The sequence below is a fragment of the Spodoptera frugiperda genome, chromosome 29, assembly GCF_023101765.2.
Source record: "Spodoptera frugiperda isolate SF20-4 chromosome 29, AGI-APGP_CSIRO_Sfru_2.0, whole genome shotgun sequence".
In the NCBI taxonomy this organism is placed as follows: Eukaryota; Metazoa; Arthropoda; class Insecta; order Lepidoptera; family Noctuidae; genus Spodoptera; species Spodoptera frugiperda.
In genome coordinates, this window is record NC_064240.1 from 10,401,622 (window position 1) to 10,416,375 (window position 14,754).

At 35.2% G+C, this 14,754-nt stretch overlaps 1 protein-coding gene across 1 annotated transcript; it reads left to right on the forward strand.

The window, feature by feature from the left end:
- Positions 1-4,970: 4,970 nt before the first annotated feature.
- On the forward strand, positions 4,971-14,690 carry LOC118268378 (odorant receptor 19a). Its single transcript, XM_035582843.2, has 5 exons — positions 4,971-5,994; positions 9,104-9,200; positions 11,025-11,138; positions 12,017-12,172; positions 14,501-14,690. Exons 1-5 carry the CDS (start codon positions 5,087-5,089, stop codon positions 14,552-14,554), a joined length of 1,329 nt encoding a protein of 442 aa, XP_035438736.2. The 5' UTR covers positions 4,971-5,086; the 3' UTR covers positions 14,555-14,690.
- Positions 14,691-14,754: the final 64 nt, after the last annotated feature.

Sequence of the window (14,754 nt, forward strand, 5' to 3'; positions counted from 1 at the left end):
TATTCTTTGTGTCACTTATTTTCTCCTAATCATTAGAACAGATACTATAAATATTGGGACTATGTCGACTAAGTAATAAACACCGACACAAAATAGATATAAACATAAAGTTTATTGGCACTAACAGACAATATGTGCCAGTTATTAAGGTCATTGTGACCCTTATTATTATTACGATCCCATTGCCAAACACCGGGCTCTATTCGAAACACCATACCATGCATTGCTATTATATCGCTCACCTAGTAATATTGCACATCTACAAAAAATGCGAAATTGACTTTATATGGTTTACATGTTTAAAAGTGCATATTAATCTATTTATTTCCATATTCATCGAGAGAGGTCGTAAGTGTCATTATACCATTATTGTAGTTTCTCCCCTTACGCGCGTAAAACAACGGTTCATTGGTCAGTAAACTAAAAGTTAAACAAGTCAGGTAAACTATGAAAACCGTAAATGTGCCAATATATTACAAGGTGTGCGATATAATCTCGAAATGAATGAAAAGTTATTTTATCACATTTTATTTTTCACTAACACTCATATAAGCGTCTATGTACGTGTTAGCGACATAGGGACCAATCACATTCTATTGACGATAACAATCAATGAAACCTTTTTTTGGATCCAAATCTTCTGTAAAACCTGAAGAAAATTATTTTCCTAGTACCTATACAACACTTTACCCTACTCACTGCTTACAAACGGAATCAAATATCAGTACCTCTACTACGCTTTTAAAACTCGTTTAAAGTATTACTCGATACTCGATAGCGGCGACGTAAATTTTTTGTATGACAAATTTTAGTTCCGTTAATGACCGCAAGAGGCGCTGTAAATTTTTTTAAACAAAAAATTTACATACTTACATATCGTGCACATTATGACACGTAATGCCACTGTGTACACCCACTTTTCACAATTTATGTTGTAAGTCCCATGTACATACAAAAAAATTACGTCGTCGCTATCGAGTATCGACAAATAATTTTGCTTTAAACTCATGGTAGAGGTAACGAATGGAAAAGGGTGCGTATTCTGGTCACGTTGGAACGAACCTTCGTAGATAATACTCTCCCATACCTGGTTCCTACTGATTGTCGATTATACCCGTTACATCGTATCATGGACGACACACTTTTACTTTGTCATTTTTGCTAGAAACCTATGAAAATTGGTAGAGAAATTTATTTGATAAGAGTGTGTAATGTGTATTTGAGAATGAATGCGACTGTTGACAGTGAATTGGTTAAGTGTTGTTTTATTAGGATATCGAATCGTAGCACATTTTTTATGCTATAAGCCGAAAACTTATATGACGGATCACTTGATGGTAAGCAATTGCCGTCGCCAATGGACACCTCACTCACACAATACAAACGTTGTTTCACGTCGGTTTTCCCAGGCCGTGGTATCACTCCGGTTGAGCCAACCCATTCGTGCCGAAGCATAAATTATGATAATCGATAAATGATATTTATTTCTGTAAATAGATTATTAAATAACACTTTTACACGTCAATATTTCAAATAGCCAGATTTCCTATCCGACTACTCTGAGAAGAAATGCCGAAACAAACTCAGAGGTCATAGTCTCTTTTAAAGTCCAGACAAAATCAATTAGAGATGTCGTAGAACCAAGCATAGTTCTCCCACACTAAACATAAGATAAAAACATCCAATTACTATACATAATGTACAGTATGCAATCGAACACATACATAGCAAAACACATCAATATTCATAGGCTAATCACATGCGACAATTACACGGTATGCGGTGGATACTATTGGACGTGCTCGGTCATCCGCGGCCACATCGGTGGGAGATGTGGTCACATGTAATGGTCACTGTCCTGGTCTATTAATAGGGGTGGGGGGGTTAAAGTTGTTTTATAGAGAGAGTATGTATTAATGTAATATATGTATAAATGTATGAAAATTAAAAATCTACTTAGGCCGTCAGTTTAATAATGAAAAAATTTTAGACACGTATTTTTTTTTGTTGTACTTAGATGAAACGAATATAATTTTAGGAGTGGGAGCAAATGCGTCATTATTACCTAGAAGTAACGTCACGCGATATTTCAAATCGATGTATCTTGTCTTCTTTAAGATCTACCCAATTCACAAAAAAATGGAGAAAAATTTGTTTCAAGATAAGTGGTTTTGCAGATACTACAAATATTAATGATTTTAAAAACGCCATCTATCTTTTGCAACTATTACTTAGTTGGCTCAGTATCAATCTTATTTTCTTACCTGTGTACCAAATACCGTGGCTGACTGTACCTACATTTGGTACAAGCTACGTAATACTACGAGGCTAAGTGGTACCTATCTCGTCTCGGCCGCCACCGTGACGGTCTCAAGAGGACACAAGCACGAATATTAAACATCTTCAGGAAACGTAAAACTTAACTGGAGTTTTATAAAATAAGAAATTAATATTATTATTTTTATAAAGATAAGATAATATAAGGAGTGATCTTGTCGTCGTAATCAAATCACCTATCACACTAATATTATTAATGTGAAAGTTTGCTTGTTTGGATGTTTGTCCGTCAATCACGCTGTAACTACTGAATAGATTTTGATAAAATTTGGTATACAGACAGGGTAAGAGTTGACTTGAGTAGGATAGGACTTTTTAACCCACGGATACGCGTGCGAAGCCGATGTCAGAAACTATAGTCGAATGAGACAATAGAAAAAATAAAACTTTCACATTTATAATATCAATGATTAAGCGTGAATATATTTACTAGCTTCTTAAACGGACTATCAAAGTATTACTATTTGAAAAATGTAAAACCATTTTCCAAGTAAGTTGAGTTACTGCTATAGTGCTATTGGCGCATAAATCTTGATAGAAGAACATGGTATCGACGGTTTTACGCGCTCTTAACGCTCTCGGCATATAACATAAAGTCGCGTCTGAAATCTTTTAGATTATAGTGAGGTTATAAAATCATTGTATTGTATTTTGTGCGGCTTAAGGTTTAAGATATTTTGAAATATTAGGGCTTACGTACACCTATGTAAGGTGTACATAGGTGTACCTACGTAAGTCCTAATTTATACTTAAAATTTATACTTTTGTTCGACAAATAAACATTTGATTTGCGATTACGATATACCCACTTAATGTAAGTCTATGTCATCATCAACAGCCCTTTTCTAAATAGAAAAGATGGTTTGCCACGACACAGGTACAGATATAACCTACACTGAAATATAAATAATTAATAATTTGTTAAAATAAAGTAAATATCAATATGTAAGGAAAACCAAATCCCAGTTCATACGCGTCACTATATTAATAAATGTAGACTAAAAGAACGAAATTATTTTTTAACAACCTCATCTTGTAAAGTTGCCTAAATAAGGGTTGCCCTAAATAGGTAATTACATGCACGGCCACTTTTTCAGGCTACAGCCTGAAGCCGAGACTCAAAAAATTCGTTTACGTTTTACGTATTAATGAAAATATGAATAAATGAAATCTTATTTTTGTTATATTCACGAATGTTTCGTGTTACCTAAAAATATCCCGCCACAACTTTGTCTCAAACATAAAAAAAAATGTTGAGATAAATCTATCCTTTTTAATTTCGTCACGACCTTTATAATATATGTATGTCTTACTGCCATACTCAGAGTCATTTAATGATTACTTAAACTATTCTTACCCGACTGCGCCAGAAGGAGGGTTATGTTTTTCGAGAGTATGTATGTATGTATGTATGTATGTATGTATAATTGTTTGGCACGCTCTGCAGCCTAAACGGCTTGATGGATATTGGCTTGAGAGGTGTCGTTAGATTCGTATTTACCGTGAGAGTGACACTGGATACTTGAAATAATAAAAAAACAAAATGGCGGATTTTTGGCGCCAAATTCGAATATTTCTCACTCCCTACATTGAACGACTTGATGGATTTCAGCTTGATAGGAGTCGTTTGATTCGTATTTACTGTAAGAGTGACTATAAAAATAATAAAACTAAAAGAAAATGAAATAAAAAAGGTAATTTAAAAAACTAAAAAACCCGACTGCGTTTCTTTATAATAAAAAAACCCTAAAACAAGAAAGTCATCTTAAAATTGAAGCAGTCGGGACCCACTCTAAATATGAAGACTTAGTGAGGGCACATACTTTCTAAAATGGGTCCCGACTGCTTCAATTTTAAGATGACTTTCTTGTTTTAGGGTTTTTTTATTATAAAGAAACGCAGTCGGGTTTTTTAGTTTTTTAAATTACCTTTTTTATTTAGTAATGAATTTGTTCCAAGAATAACTTCTAAGTAAGCATTAAATTATTATGAGTACCTACGGCGGTCATTCTCACATGAAAAGGTGCGTATGACCTACCATAAACCACATGAGTTTTCAAAGAGCCCTTAAAAATATTTTCTCCAACAACAATATATTCACTAATCGCTAGTTTAATGTAATATCTGTTTGTGGTTACACAAATAATATCTGATCGTAAATACTGAACCCTCCTTTGGGGTGAAATTTCTCATTAACTCAATATGGTTCCGCCCTTGTTCATTCAAGAAATAATATTTTGATTTCACTAACACAAGGCTTAATTGTCAAAATTCTGCAGTTCAATTTTCAACTTTATCGATTTATAATTAAGCTTAAATTCGAACTTTTAATAAAACGCAAGATTTAAGAGTAATTTCAATGTAACATTCCTACGTAATTTTAAACTCCCTTCTACTGTATTCGTTTTATTACACTTACTGAACGGACTCCTAAATATCGCGTGGAAAACTTTTATCGCAAATCTATAATACCTACTTTCAATCACTGTTTACAGTTCTATTGTTTTATAGGTTCCCAGTATCTACGATATTGTAGTGTAACACGTTGGTATGTATAAAGTACTTATTTAATGACATTTTTATTGTAACAAAACTAAAATGTATCTTACGCAGCAACAAAAAATGTTAAATACAACAAAATAAATTTTGTATCAGCCTGTATAGTACGAGTTCAAAGGGGTATTTATAATGTCGATCACGGCCCGCCCAAGTCAGAGACCACAGAATATCAATTACACACAAAGTCACCATGACTGAAACACGTCCTAAGCATTATTTCGGTTTCCATTACCGCATCCTGCGATTCCTAGGTCTGGGCTGGTGGCATAACCCTGAAGAAGGAAACACCTCCAACTTTCCAGGATGGTATCTCTACTACTCCATTGCCACCCAACTTGTTTGGGTAGCTGGCTTTGTCGGTCTGGAAACTATAGACCCATTTGTCGGAGAAAAAGAAATGGATAGATTCATGTTCAGTCTCTCTTTCGTCATCACTCATAACCTCACGCTCATTAAACTCTACATATTCTTCTTCAAAAATGCTGACATCCAAGAAATAGTCCATACTTTAGAGATTGGCATTTATGATTATTATCAGAACGATGAGAAGAATCGGAAGACGGTGAGAATGTCAAAAATAATCACCGCAGCGTTCATTTTCTTTGGCTGGGTGACTATTGGGAACGGCAATGTATACGGGACGATTCAAGATCTTAAATGGAAGTCATTAGTTGCGACTTTGAATGATTCTGATGCGCGGCCAGTAAGGACTCTTCCTCAACCGATTTATATTCCTTGGGATTATCAGAGAGATGCTTCGTACATCCCTACGTTTGTGTTGGAGACTGTCGGCTTGTTGTGGACTGGTCACATTGTGATGACAATTGACACGTTTATTGCATCCGTTATCCTGCACATGGGCTCGCAGTTTGAAATACTTCACGAGGCAATAACAACTGCTTATGACCGAACAATGGCTTCACTGCGTGAAGGTGTTCATGCGGATGCTAACAATATCCGAGAAGGTGAATCTTCCAAGTTAAGTGAAGATGAAAATAATGAGAGAATCGTAAAGTCCTTTGTTCCTAAAAAAGACATAGACGCGGCCTTGAAGACTACTTTTAGGAACTGTTTTCGACAGCATCAGGTGCTTATTAAGTGAGTATTAAAGTCCAAAATAACATAAAAAATATCCTATTGTGTTTAAAAATTTTTATCCTAGAGGCAGATCATCCCAGTATTGTATGTATTGAGTAATTTGATCTCAATTGTAAATTCATTACATTAATTGACGTATCAATTAGGATCCAACATCAATTTAACTTCAACTAGCTTGCACTTGACATCTATTGTATTAACATGTTCGATTTCATAAAACAAAAGAACGAGCTATAATAAGGACAAAAGGAATAAAATATTCGAGAGAAAATCGCACACAAATCATATGGGGAAATAAATTTTATTTAATCCTTGATTGGTTACCGAGATAAGCCATAGGAAGCCATATTTACTTTTAAGGGTCGGTTATGTGTAGGTACGCTGTTATTCAATGAAAAGGCTGAATTGAAGTGAACAGGATGAAATTTGGAACAGGGGTACTTTATGGTCTGGAATAACATATAGTGTATTTTTTACGCAACGGCATAGAACATATAGACACGGTTCAGTAGATAAGTACTTCATTTTAATTCGTCTTTAACCTTAATCAATATGATTGGAAAATTAAAGGTTATTCAATCACGTCCCCCCTACAAAATGAACATAATATAACATTATGTGTAAATACCAAATCCGAAAGAGCACTCTTTGACGTAACACCTACGTAATGTAGTATTTAGTTGATCTATACATATAATAAAATCGTAGAAAAGTGCTGTCTGTACATTGAAAATAAAAATAAAAAAAATAGCAGGGGTTATTGTTATGTCGATGTCGAACCCAAAAATGTAATTAACTTTTTTTTTGTCTGTTTGTCTGTTTGTCTGTTTGTCTGTTCGTCTGTGCGCGCTAATCTCAGAAACGGCTGATCCGAGTTGGATGCGGTTTTCACGAATATATTGTGGGATGCTTAAATTTACATTTAGTGTTTGTTTCATGTCAATCGGTTCATAAATAAAAAAGTTATGTCAAATTAAAGAATCACGTCGAACATTCTATGCTTATACCATTAATCTCCGCAACTATTTGACGGATTTGGTTGAAATTTGGTACAGATATAGTTTAGAACCTTAGAAAGGACATAGATATATTTTTATTTCAAAAATCAAAAAATAAAAATAAGAAATAAATTATTTATAAATAATTCTATGTCGATCGTTACACGACTTCGGTTCATGTTATTGTTTTAATTCATCGAAAAAAGTAAATAAATAGTAAAAAGGTATGAAAAAAATAATATCAATATAATAAAACATTTAGTACAAAGAAAATGCTCTAACGGAGTATAGATAATTCTATGTCGATCGTTACACGACTTCGGTTCATGTTATTGTTTTAATTCATCGAAAAAAGTAAATAAATAGTAAAAAGGTATGAAAAAAATTATATCAATATAATTAAACTTTTAGTACAAAGAAAATGCCCGAACGGAGTATAAATAAATAATCCAAGTTGTCTTTATCCTCGATAGATGGCGTTGGGATCGAAATAGATCGCGCTATGGTTTCGTTACATTCATTTGGTTGGGTATCGGCCGAGCGCTTCGGTACTATCGTAGATAAAGTGTATTATCAGTCGTATGATTATTGTCTGTATAAAAAATAAATAAATTGGATTGGTTGTATTTGTCAATTAATAAGTTTATTTGTTGGGTTTTCCTGGTTTTCTGGTTAAATTATTTAACGTTGGTTTAGTTTGATATCGATTATTAGTAGTTACTGTAGTTAGTTATTTTAATAAAATTGTAAGTCTAATTTATTTATTTATTAGATTAGATAGATTAGATTTAAGTCGTTTCTTTTAAATTATTTAGTTTAAGCTTGATTATTATAGCATAGAAGATAGGTTGTAATATAATTTCTTTTTTAATTGTTATAAATTCGTAATTCGTAGCTTTCTTTAGTCTTAAGTTAGTTTTCATCTTAAGTTTGGAAAGATTATACCTAATATTTCTTTAGTTTAAGTCCGTTTATAAACTATTTTTTCAATGCCCTAAGTGAGTATACGTCTATTAAATTCAAACGCAGAGCTCATTATGTTGATTTTTGAAGAGTTCCCTGGAATACCTTCTACATCTCATTTTTGAAGAGATTCCGCGAGATCGGGAACTATGTGGTTAAAACCAAAAATTTGCCGGAAGTCACTATTCCACGCGAACGAAGTCGCGGGCAAAAGCTAGTATTAAATAATATTCGGTGTTCTCTTCACGTCACATCTCCCGCGTCTGACTGTTCAAATGTAATAAACTTATTCAATATGTCTTTATAACATTCTTGTACTTATATGTAGGACATACAAGCTCAGCTTTACATCCATTACTATTACGAAACGCGTTCAGTATCCCAGACTAAGTACAATAAAGTTTTTGGCAGCAAACTGACTTGGACCGGCCGTAACTAAACTGCCATAAAGTGCAATGTGAATTAACTGGAAGGTTCGCCGGCGGCCTGAGCCAAACTTGTCTGTAGTTCAACAAATTAGCCCACAAACTGTCGTCAATTATCGCTAAATATTTATGTAATTTATTAAAATAATATTACTGGTGAAAGTGGGTGTAGATATGAACCTTCCCTTGATATTATCCCTTTGAAGTATTAAACATTAGTTAGTTAATAAAGCTACAAATACTAAGAAATTCTCCGACTTCGAAACAAACAAACAAGAACTTCCATAAAACACACGCTGTATGCAAACCCATTGACCTAATATTAAAATATCAAGTCCACACTATCCCGCTACTTTCAATCGAATACAATATGAACATCGCAATCCGTACTTATTGGAAACGTGCCGCTTACTACAAATACAGATATTTGCGGGGTCAATAAGGGACAGGTCTGAAAAATGATGGGTATCCCGCTGCGTAAAAAATGTCAATTCACAGTCGATACGAAGGCAATAAGGGGACCGCGGGCCGCGTTCTCGTGGATATGACGTGCTGCAATATCTCAGGATTACACCCTCAATATTGTCAGTCGGTTTGTCTTTTTTCAACACCTAGATCAACATAATCTGTGCTTTATATTCACCTCTCTCGCTGATATTAGAATAAAGTTTCGCAGCGCATACTACTGTTATGAGTATTCCATTTTTTTAACTTTATTTTCAGTTGCGTGGAGAAATTCTCTAGAACTTATTCTTACGGCTTCATGACTCAACTGCTCTCGAGTATGGCGGCCATTTGCGTAGTAATGGTTCAAGTTTCGGTAAGATTCATAGATACGACTTTATTACATCTCCATATTTTTGCATAAAATGTTGTAATTTTTTGTGCGTATTAGAGTTTATTTCCATGACAGTACAGGCGCGCTCACACATGCGTAGTCTGCGGCACTCTGTCTGTGTCTGGTATCAAAATATGACAAATTCTGTTTGAGCCAGGCTACGTGCTTAGGAGTGAAGTGGTGACCACTCGAGCGCTCGCCAAAATTCATGGGCACCAGTTCAAGAGCTTCAAATTGTACTACAAAGATCCTTTATCTTTATGTATTGTGTCGTAACAACAAACACAGTCTAACAATAAACTTAAAGGCTTTAGATAGAATTTATGAAACTTTGTCATCGCCATTGTTTTACGAGGAAGGACTGGATGGAAGCATTAAGTACCTAGTTTTGTGATTGTAAATGTCGACTTGTTTACCATACACTTTAAATCTTACTCTTCAACACTTCACCCAACTCGAAAATGATAACAAGAAGAAAGTTTCATACATTCGACATATTAATTAAAGTGGCAAAATTTATTGAAAGCAATCTAAAAATACTCGCAACGAAAATATCTACATGTTTTTACATAATTTAGGAAACAGCTGCCACAGACAGGCAGTTCATAATTAATTAATAAGCTTCGTAAATGTACGTACACGAACACGTACATCCTGGCGTGTACTAAAAGCCATAATTCATATACAACATACAGATTTAAAATTTCCCCAAGAGCACTGAACATCAGAACTAATCACTTTACATGCAAAAGCTGATAGAACAATGCAAGTTTTAAATCCTACATACAAGTACTCAAAACTTGTGACATAATGGTGAAGTTTCGGAAAATAATACGAGCAACTCGAGAACCGAAGTAATCTGAGACTTGCATGAACGTGAGTGGTGTCCTACAAATGACAGTTTGATGTCTTTCCACTGGCATCGTGCCAAAAATAACGAGCCTCTTGTTAGGCTTCAAATAAACTTTCTTTTCCTGAAGATGTTTGCCTAAAATTAATTACTTACACGGCTTTTGTATAGGTCCCTTTGTGTAGGTGAAAAATGTGTCAAGAGACACCTTTCCGTCGGCTAATGATGATAATCAGCTGTGTGACAAGTTGGGTGATGTTTTGAACAGGCTTCTTTGTCTGTGACTGTATTGTAACAACCACTTTTGTTAAGGGAGAAAATCATCAAATGTGTTCTCTCGCCTTGAGCGAGGTGAGAAGGAAAGTCAAACTCTTACTGACTAAAAACCACTCCGTTCCTACTCCTGCTTATCGAGACGGAGCCCCGGTAAACCTGCTAGGTAGACCGCAGCTCTGAATTAGGCATCTGCCCTACTGGGCCCTACCTGCGGTGGCCTGATAGCCCGCGCGGAACGCGACGCGTCGTACGCACGGGAATAATAATACTCACAACTTCCTTCTGAATATGTAACTATTACCATAGAAAAAAATTTACAAATTATGTCGATTAAGTTTACAAATGCAGATTTAATGAACGTGTAAAAAAATAAGATATAAATCGTATTTGAGTAAGTTTTTCAGTACCCAGCATTTGCCCAGTAGACTCTTCCTATTACGTTTAGATACATATTTTTGGCACTAATGCTTACTTTAGAGAACTACACATGTATCATGATCTATAAGTACCATCTACCTGTATATTTAGAGAACATCATTATACTTCGATGTAATACCACAATATTCTATATTTTCTTCAGACTTTGAACAAAGCATACACTTAGAAAGTCTCTCAATATATTTTAAGAGACTCCGGCGTAGGTTCCGATACAAGATTGATTGATGGCTGACTTGTTACAGCAAGATGCTTCCAGCTTCAAGTCGGTGAGGCTGATAACGTCAGTGGCATTCTTCGTGGCCATGATATTACAGCTCGGCATGCAGTGTCTCACTGGAAATGAATTGACGCTTCAAGTAAGTCGAATTAACGATGATTTTTTTTTTTTATGAAACACGCCGTTAATCGAGCAGACGTATTACCTGATGGTATAAGCAATCGCCGCCACCCATGGACACTTAAAACACCAGAGGTTTTACAAGTGCGTTACCGGCTTTTTGGGAGTTAGGAATTTAAGGGTTGTTGTTCGGGAATGGGGATGGGGAAGATTGGGAAGGGGGGAATTGGGCCTCCGGTAACCTCACTCGCACAACGAAACACAACGCAAGCGTTGTTTCACGTCGGTTTTCTTTGAGGCCGTGGTATCACTCCGGTCGAGCCGGCCCATTCGTGCCGAAGCATGGCTCTCCCACATTTAAAAAGCTCTGTCTATAAGTACAGTTGGCGTACGTGTTCCAAATTAGTAAATATAGCATTTTATATAGTGTTGATTTAATTTTAGTGTTACTAAGTTAGTAAGAGGGGACTATAATCTTCAGAGGGCTTAAAGCAAACTCGTATTAAGCCTTCAGTAATAGGCTACTGAAACTGGCTTGTGTTACTTACCAAGTACTTATCGTTTTTTATGTTGCCCCAGTCAGTTATGTCAATTGAATAACTATTTGGATAAATGTTCTAATAATAAAGTTCAAAAACATGGTATTATGGCAAACAATTTCGATCGAGAGGTTACAACTACAACTTTACTGTTCTATAACTCTAAGCAAAATAATAATAATAGTTGACAAAGATATTTAATAATACGACGCAGTTTTCAATTGTCCCTTACGTTAGCAATGCTGGCTTTACAGACTCATATAAGATCCATGGGCAAAATGGTGGACTAAGCATTCGTCAAATGGAATATTCGCCAATTTTTTAAACATAACGTTTTTATTACCTTCATCATTTACAGGCGGAACGTATATCAGACGCGATAATGCAATGCAAATGGGAACGTATTCCACCGTCTCAACGTCGACTTTTGCTTATAATGATGATGAGGGCACAGCGTCCATTACGCCTGACCGCAGCGGGGTTCACACATATGGATAACGCGTGTTTTCTAGCCGTGAGTATTAAGAAGTTTTTCCTTAATTTTCCTCGAGGAAATGCCAGAAGTTTTGCTAATTTTGAGGTTCAAGGTAAGCCTGTTAATGTTTTACCATATTTTCGGTACAAAATCCACTTAATTTTCTGTTGCTTTTAATATTTTGATGCGTAGTAAAACTTACTTTAGGAGATCTAAGATTAAAGTTCAGGAACTCTTTCTAGAGCTTAGCACTGTGATATTTTCTGAAATTAAGCTCCTTATCTCACGGATAACCCAATTTCAGTTTATATTAAAACACTTACCTACTTGGATAATTTAGATTTTTTCAGAAAAAGCTGTTTGAAAATGTATCTTTTTCTAAGTGATCCTTTGCCGTACATGCCCTTCAAAGAACAGTGTTATGTTAGGTAATCTTTTATTTACATATCTTAAAGTATCGATTAAGTATCCCAAAGTAATCGAATAATATTTGTACTTCCTGCCTTTAACATTTTTGTTCAAGAAAATATTTTATTTCCTTGCGCGAAATAATTCCGTGTGATTAAAGCAGTGGAGTGGAAAGTACGGCGCGTGTACCACAACCTACATCTTGCAGGATACGCTTTGATAACTCTTGAACAATACGTACTTACTTCTAGCAAGATAAAAAAGTAATGTAGTTAACTAGTTAACCTCTTAAAGTATGAAAACATTCATGGTTATAAAGAGGTTGTACAAAAGAATCATTGAATAAAACAAGTTTCAATAAAAACTGTTCCCAAAACTTTTACTAGCTTTGAAGCTAGTAAAGTCCAACATTTTCGCCTATTCAATCTATATCTATACTAATATTATAAAGCTGAAGAGTTTGTTTGTTTGAACGCGCTAATCTCCAGAACTACTGGTCCGATTTGAATAATTATTTTTGTGTTGGGTAGTGCATTTATCGAGGAAGGCTAAACATCACACTATGACCAACGCTCTGCTTGGATCCTATTGGATCCAAGCAGAGCGGGTGAAACCGCGCGGAAGTAGCTAGTCATTACTTTTTTAGTCAACTGCTTCGTTAGTTGAATGGTCTAAACGCTACAGTCACTGACGACTAGAGGAGTCAATTGGCTGATCAGTTTTTCGGTTATCAAAACTCTCATGCAGTGGTAATAAGCGTGTATGAGTAAAGGATCGGCTAAACTATAATTATAGGTATTATAGGATTTTCGGTTATTGAAACTCTTAATAATAATAGTATAATCCTGGAATTGAGCCTGGTTTCTAGACTTGCCTTCTAATAAATAAGTCTTATAACATAACTGGTGAAAAGTAGACGTAGGTACCTTTTTTTTTTGAGTGGGTAAAATCATCCAATGACTTCTTTCGCCTTGGGTGAGGCGAGAGAGAGTATCAGACTCTTACTGACTAAAAACCACTCCGTTCCTTCTCCTGCTTTTCGAGCTGGAGCCCCGGTAAATCCCCTAGGTAGTCCGGAGCTCCGGATAGACGTAGGTACCAAACACTAACTTTTGTTTCTAGCCTTGATTCCCATTAAAGCAATTTATTAGGAAACCATGGTTTGAGAGCGCAATATAAACAAATTAATATTCCTAAAATCCAATATTCGACCACACATTTTAATTTAACGCATTGAAAGCTTTGAATTAGTGTGCTCACGCTCGCGTTGCGCTCGTTCGCGTTGAATTGCATTCATTACAGGTCGGCCCAACTACCAATTGACTCGATTCGTATCGGTTAAGTGCAATACTCCGCCTCATTAGATTGAATAGTTCTATCTTAAGATGTGGCTACATTTGCAAAGTCGTTGCGAATCTTATATTGTATAAAAGAAAAATATATTTAAATGTTTCTTCCGGTGACTCGAAAATGTGTCTAAATGTTTTGCAGATATTTAGTACTCTGCTATAATTATAGACCAGTGTCGAAACCTCTAATAAAGGTAAAAAGTAATAAAAAATTATAGTAGAATGAAACCTATTGGAAATGGAAGAGAATATGCTAAAAATGGAAGAAAACATAAATTCCACTCCATCCGAGTTCGGGAAGTGGGGAGGGGGGAGGGTTTAAGAGAAAAAATCGGATTAAGATTTTAATAGTAAAACTAACTAAACTAACTTTTATAACTATTTCACAAAGAAGTATAACTACAAGTTTACCTAAAAAATGAAATAAAACCTCATTGGAAAATTAAGAATTTCCAATTTCCATTTTCAAAATTATGAAATTGAAATCCTTCTTATATTAGGTTATGAAATTCCTAAAGCAAGTAAGTTAAAGTTGTATTGGCACGCTGTAAACCCGTCTGAATAAATAATATGAAAATTAATAATTTCAAGAAAACTTTGTTTGTTTCAGATCATGAAAGCAGCTTATTCTTATTACGCAGTTCTAAGTCAAAAACAGCAGTAAAATATATCGTCACGCCTTTTATGCCCGAAGGGGTAGGCAGAGGTGCACATTATAGCACGTAATGCTACTGTACAATGTACTTTTCACAATTTATGTTGTAAGTCCCATGTAATATAAATAGTAAATTTTCGAAAAATTTAAAAAACCCCAGCAATACTTCGTCCGACTCAGGAATCGAACCCGATACCCCTTACCCAGCA